Source organism: Alligator sinensis, unplaced genomic scaffold (genome assembly GCF_000455745.1).
Source record: "Alligator sinensis unplaced genomic scaffold, ASM45574v1 scaffold544_1, whole genome shotgun sequence".
In the NCBI taxonomy this organism is placed as follows: domain Eukaryota; kingdom Metazoa; phylum Chordata; order Crocodylia; family Alligatoridae; genus Alligator; species Alligator sinensis.
The window spans coordinates 238,537-244,730 of NW_005841937.1; the positions used below are offsets into that span (position 1 = coordinate 238,537).

General features: G+C 36.6%; 1 protein-coding gene across 3 annotated transcripts in view; it reads right to left on the reverse strand.

Moving 5' to 3' along the window:
* PRSS12 (serine protease 12) overlaps window positions 1-1,916 on the reverse strand; it is a 75,835-nt gene extending 73,919 nt beyond the window's left edge. For 2 of the 3 annotated variants that reach the window (XM_025199128.1, XM_025199127.1), the window contains exon 1: window positions 1,413-1,912. In XM_025199128.1, coding sequence (XP_025054913.1) covers window positions 1,413-1,606 — 194 coding nt within the window. In that variant the 5' untranslated portion in view covers window positions 1,607-1,912. Of the gene's footprint in view, window positions 1-1,412 lie in introns of all 3 variants that reach the window. The other variant, XM_025199129.1, reaches the window with a different exon arrangement.
* Window positions 1,917-6,194: the final 4,278 nt, after the last annotated feature.

Genomic DNA, 6,194 nt, shown 5'->3' on the forward strand with positions numbered 1-6,194 from the left:
CCTCCACACCTTTCCACCCCCCCCCCCCAAACCCCCCCCACAGATCCCACTTGCCCCCCGCCCCCAATCCCCCTCAGACCCTGTCTCTGCTGGTCGCCTCAAGCCCCCCCACTAGCCACCCCATCCCAATTTACATTAGATCAGGTGGCCATTTTTAAATTAATCTAACCTCCCCCTAACCTCCCCAAATGTCTGTAAGTACTCCATGTGTCCCCTGAAACTAGGGATTGCTCTGCTTTTTCAAGGAGTCTATATTGACTTTACAAACAGTAGTAGGCTTGCTTCTGATCTCATCTACACTGTTGCAATTTTATTAACTTCAATGAATTGCTCCTGATTTCCACTCATGCAACTAAAATCCTAATCCTAATCAAACCTGTATTTCTTCCCATATCAGTTTTTAATCCCCTGCTGATCTTAGCTGCCTGAAGGCACTGAGAGACAGCTGAGCCCATAAAATCAAAAGGTGTGCATGCACTGCAAAAACCTCCCTGCATTTTGACAACAGTCCTCTGAGATTTTCAGTGAGCTGTCTCCTTCACAGAAGTCATCCCTCTCCTGCCTGTAAAATCAATTGAATGGAGGTGGGGAAGTGGAGGAAAACAGATTTGTTTGACAGCCTTTTTTTCTGTCACTATTGCATGTACAACTCCTGAATGCTCACCAAAAGAGCTCTTGTCTGCCCTAACTTTTCATGACCCGTGTCCTAGATTTTAGCTTTGAAATTCTGGTCACCTTTGCCTCTGTTCCTCTTCAGATCCCATAAGCAGCCTGTAAACCAAGTGCTGATTCTCACAACTACTATTTTGAAGCATGTACAAGAATAATTGCAAAGGATTCTGGAGAGGACCAGCTCTTAGCACAAGAAAGAATAGGCAATCCGTAATGTACAAATAGCAGGGATTGCAAAATGTTTTACTATCCTTTTACTTTGTATCTATGGGTTGGAGGTCCTTTTTTACTCTTCCGCAAATACTTCGAACTGGTAGTACATCTCTGTAGTAATAGTTTTGAGTGTAAGAATGAAAGGAAAGATATTATAAACATCATCAAATGCTAAATTGTGCATCAGTGATGCAATCATTTTAATGGAGTTGGACACGTAATGGATTCAGCCGCAAAACCTGTAACACAATATCCATTTCCTTCTCTTAAGATGTTATATATAGATTTTATGCATATATTAACAACCCTCCTTCCTAATGCCCTAGCTAAATAGAAGTACAACTTTCTTTGTGATTTAGAGAACCTATCAATTAAGAATGAAGCCATTACTTATGAGCAGCATACCTGTATATTTTTCTGGAGAACTATCCCATGCAGAACGTGTTACCAAAATCTCTCTCAAATAGAGATTTTTTAATGACATTATTGAAATAAGCCGATTGATTTGATCTGGAACTAAAACTTACCCAAGTTCAAGCTGCCGACATACGACTGATGCATCATTATCATCCCAATCGTTGCTGCAGATGATTCCCCAAATTCCGTTCAAATAAACCTGCACAGTGCCTTCAAACTCATCTTTGCCACCTCGAAGTCGTACTGACCCTAAGTAAAAGAAAATGTTAAATACTTCAAAGGGGAAGATGCTGGCTATTTCCATGACTGCATTAGTTTATACCATGTAAAGGACTCAGTTTCAGTTCCATTCTGCTCTGAATATCACATGTAGCATGTTTTTACTTCATGTTCCTTTGGAAGGTTATTTCTAATTAACACTCTCTTGTACTTCTAAAATACCTTACCCATTGATTCACAAAAGCAAGTGACCAATTCTTTACAATAACTTACTGAAGAAATGTCTTGGCTGTGATGCTGTAGCCAAAGTATTAAAGATTTAAAGAGTGAAGATATGTTTCTGCGTATCAGTGTAAATGTTGTAGAGCCTAGACATGATTTCTGTTGATGTAATTGATAATGTTATTAAAGGAGGAGTATTTTTATCTTCTAATTCCATCTGATTTAAAGGAATTAGAAAGCAATCACATGGATTGCATAGCTTCTGCACTGACCCATATAAAATCATGAATGTCATAGATGCCTGCAGTTTATTTCAGGCCAAAGAATGCATTTGTTCATATCTGACCTCAAACAAAACACCATTTGATGTAGTTAATATGAATCTATGGTAGGTCAAATATCCATATAAAACAAGCTTTTAAAAAAAAACTTGAACCAAAAGGATTGGGGAAAAAATGCATTACCAAAATACAAGTTAAGAGCACAGCATGCAAAATCAAGGACTTGAAGGGTCTTTCTATATTTTAGATACCAAGATGAGGGTGTGTCGTGATTGTTTTCTGACAGTGTAAGAATTCCCTGTAGCTACACGCAATTCAAATGCCAAATACAAAAGTATAAAAAAGGTCAGTCCTATATGTTGTACTAGAAAGACAAATCCAACAATGAATGGTGCAAAAAATCAACGTAAATAAGGTTTTGCTGATAAACTTTGTGGATAAGTATTTTATGAAATGTTAAATGATCCATATCCCCATGTTCTCTTCCCTCTTTAAGAACAGAAAACAGACCTTCACCCAGGCTGCAATTCTATTAGCCAAGAAAGATTAATCTCTCTCTCTCTCTCTCTATGCATGTATCATACATGTTACAACGGTTGGATTTAGTTTTTCTCCTTTCCTACAAGTTTCACTGAGGGCAGGTTCTGTTTTTAATTTAGCTCACCATGGTTTATGAAACCTGAAGGCAAATGACTGCCAAATAACTCAAGGAATGAATTAACCTCAGACTCAGTCTGTGTGTGTTCCTTTTTTGCCTTATGATTTATTTTCACAATGTACTGTACAGTAGTATACAAATATCATCTATTAAATCAAGATTATAAATTGACCCATTTTAGCAGGACATGTGATTTTATAATGGATTAATTATAACATTATTATATAAAATTAGTGAACAGAATAGCATTTTAACACCCTACTGTAAATCTAGAAACAATCAATATTTTTATCACTGTCTTCTTCACACTTGGATATTAGACACACAGACATACTGGAATTTTGCTTTCTATGTCTGCACTTTCCAAAATCCTTTTGCACAGATTATTCTTTTAATCATTTGAGGTATCAGTTGCAGACATAGCAATATTCAGAGCAGACATACCAAAATGCTCCAAAAATAGTTTATTTTTGTACAGCTGTATTTTTCCTCACAATCATACAGAACACCTACTAAAATTGCTAGGGCGTTTCTTGCATAAAGACTTCCAAGAAATTTCTGTTAAAAAAATTGGATAAGTTGTTGGGACCCAGAGGCTTCTGGGCCCAGCTCGGTAATACCAGAATGCACAGCAACAAAGTGAATACTTTACAGGTAAAAATCTAGTCTCTGATCTACACAAAGAACTTGACTTTAACTTTCTTTTACCCACACAACTCCCACTGATGACAATGTGAAACTATACGTATGCAAATAAAAATGAATATAGTAAGATTCATTCTGTGTTGAAAAGTTCTGTCCTGAAAAATTTAAAAAAAAATCTGCAATCCTTTGCTTCCCTGGTTTCACATGAAACAGAGGCATTTCACTACTTTTAATGTCTAAGGCCTTATCCACACCTATTTTATCACTAAACTATATCAATTCCATCCTTGATGTAAATCCTTCAAAATCAGTACATTTATTTGCATTATGAACATCTTTAGCAAATCATAATCTTGCTTTCCTGCTTTAAAATCAATAGGCATGCTCAGATAGCTGAGGTGAGCAGCATTTGGCATTAGTAGGTCAAAATCTTTTTAAAATGACACAGCTTAGAATTCTTTGACTGCTTTCAAAGATGAAGTTTACAAGATGAATAATTCCTGATCCTACATAGGATTTGGAGGGAAACAGTGGAAAAATAAAAGAGGTTTTAAATCCATTTGGTATCTGCATGAAAAAAATTTGGTTCATCTCACTTTTGCAAATTTACAGTGGCTCACCTGAAATTTGAGTTTTTACAAAAGGTCAACAGCATAGCTTAAAACATGAAGATCTTTCAAAGAGGTACACAAATGAACCAGGCCATATCAGATAATAGCATAAATATGCACAGATTCTTTAATAAGTACTAAAGGTTATTTCTTGTGAATGTAAAATATCCCTGATCTTGGATTAAATGCTCAGATGAAAAAGAAATGAAGGAGTCTCTTTTAACATTTATAAATTCCAGTTCTTCTTAAAGTCATTGAAAAAAAAATATATCAATCACACTGGGTGCATCTACATGAGATGCTGACTGCACAGTAGCCGAATAATACCATGCATTATTAGGGTACTGCACAGTAACTCTGGTTATTGCGCATTTATTTAGTGCTTGATTATACAAGTACTAAATAAATGCACAGTAACCACTGTGCAGTACCAACTCATGTAGACGCACCCACTGTCTAGGCGTTCTGATCATAGGAAAGTGTTAGTCCCCATAGCTTAGACTAATATAAAATATCCAGGGCTAAACCAGCATTCATTACTCAGACAAAACAATTACTTGAAAATTAGTTTGGTAAAGAGAAACTTTGGGGCTAGCCCCTCATTTTGAACCATATTTTTTTATTGTATAGCTTCTCCAAATTGTACAGGTTTAATATAAGTTTCAGTTACAGTATCTCTGCATAATACCTAACAAAAGTAAAGTGATACAGTAAGTACTCTATGTACTTCAGATGCACTGTAAATTATGTGTCAGTATATATAATGTAATTCAAGACACAATTATGTAGTTGATAGAACCAGACAGCACATGAATGTGAACACCATCTACCCTTTGTGGACTCAATAAACTAACATATTGTAAACATTTCTGATATGCTGGCTTCAATTATTGGTTTAGAACTTGCAAATTCCATAAATGTAAGGTTTAACTACAAGGAGGGATAGACCTAACTTTAAATAACATTTCAGAAATACTACTTTCCCTTTTTAAATTTGGATATCTTACCTTGGTAGATAAAACTCTTGATTTCATAATAAAAAATAAGCCTATTTCCTTTAAGCTATAACATGTTCGATGGACCTAGTTGACTGAGGGAAATTATATTTATCTACATTCAGCTATGTTCACAAATTAACTAATTAATATTCATAACTACATCTATCTTCTTAAGAATTAATAGATTACAGGCAGTCTTATGACACAATTGGTTACTGAAAACCGTCTTAAGTCAAAACGTAACACAGAACTGATTTTCCCATAGGAAACAATGTTATAAACAGGGGATTGGTTCCTGAACCAAGGCCTGATACCCTATTTTCACCAAAAATAACCCAGAATTTGGTACTCAATCAATTATAGATGAGTAATATAACTACATTAATGTGTTTATACTGTAAATAGCAATCATATTGATTTGGAAGGACTTCTTTGAGGTGAATTTGCTGGACTTTTTGAAGGGCTCATGGTTGAACTTTTTGAAGGGTTCTTTTCTGGAGTCTTGTCTGCTTTCTTAAAGACAGCGTCTAAGGAAGTCTGGACAGATGTTCTCCAGGGAGATGGGCAACGCAGCAAACTTGTTCGCAGGTGTGGCATCGCGTCGGATCAAGCATTGTAAAGTAAAAACTGATGTCAGAAAGTTGAAACAGGGAGTCAATTTATAAACGCTGTAAGTACAAAATTGAGAATGTATAGAAATAGAGGTTTCAAAAATCCTTATAAAGGATGTAGGACCTGGTCTGACTGAAGTCAATGAGCACAGTTAGCAGCCTCCTAGAAACTGCAATGGGCATTTGTCACTGACTTAACAGGAACAGATGACCTTTCAGTTGGAAAACTTTGCTACTGTCAAGTAGCTGGGTCCTATTACCTGACTGGTACTAAGCTCAAATTAGGTTTTCATAAATTGTAACTTATGTCAGCACACAAAAAGCCAAGTTTGGGCTAAATCTTTTCACTTAGTATTAAGTGAAAAAAGCCTCCTATTGAACTTTTCAGAAACTGGTTTGGGATAAACCTGGTTGAATGTGGTATCAGACTTAACTGATTTGGTTCAAACCAGTTTATTAAATGTCTGTCCCAGGCCCCTTCCTGGTTTAACATAAACCAGAGTCCCCCAGCATCCCAGATGCTTTGCAGCCCTGGGTGGGGCTCTCTGCTTCAGAGAGCTGGGCTGGCCCTTCCCTTCTGCTCCCTGATTGGAGCTCCAGCAAAGACTGCAGGCAGTGGCATCTGCCTGGCTTACCTGTGCTGTCCC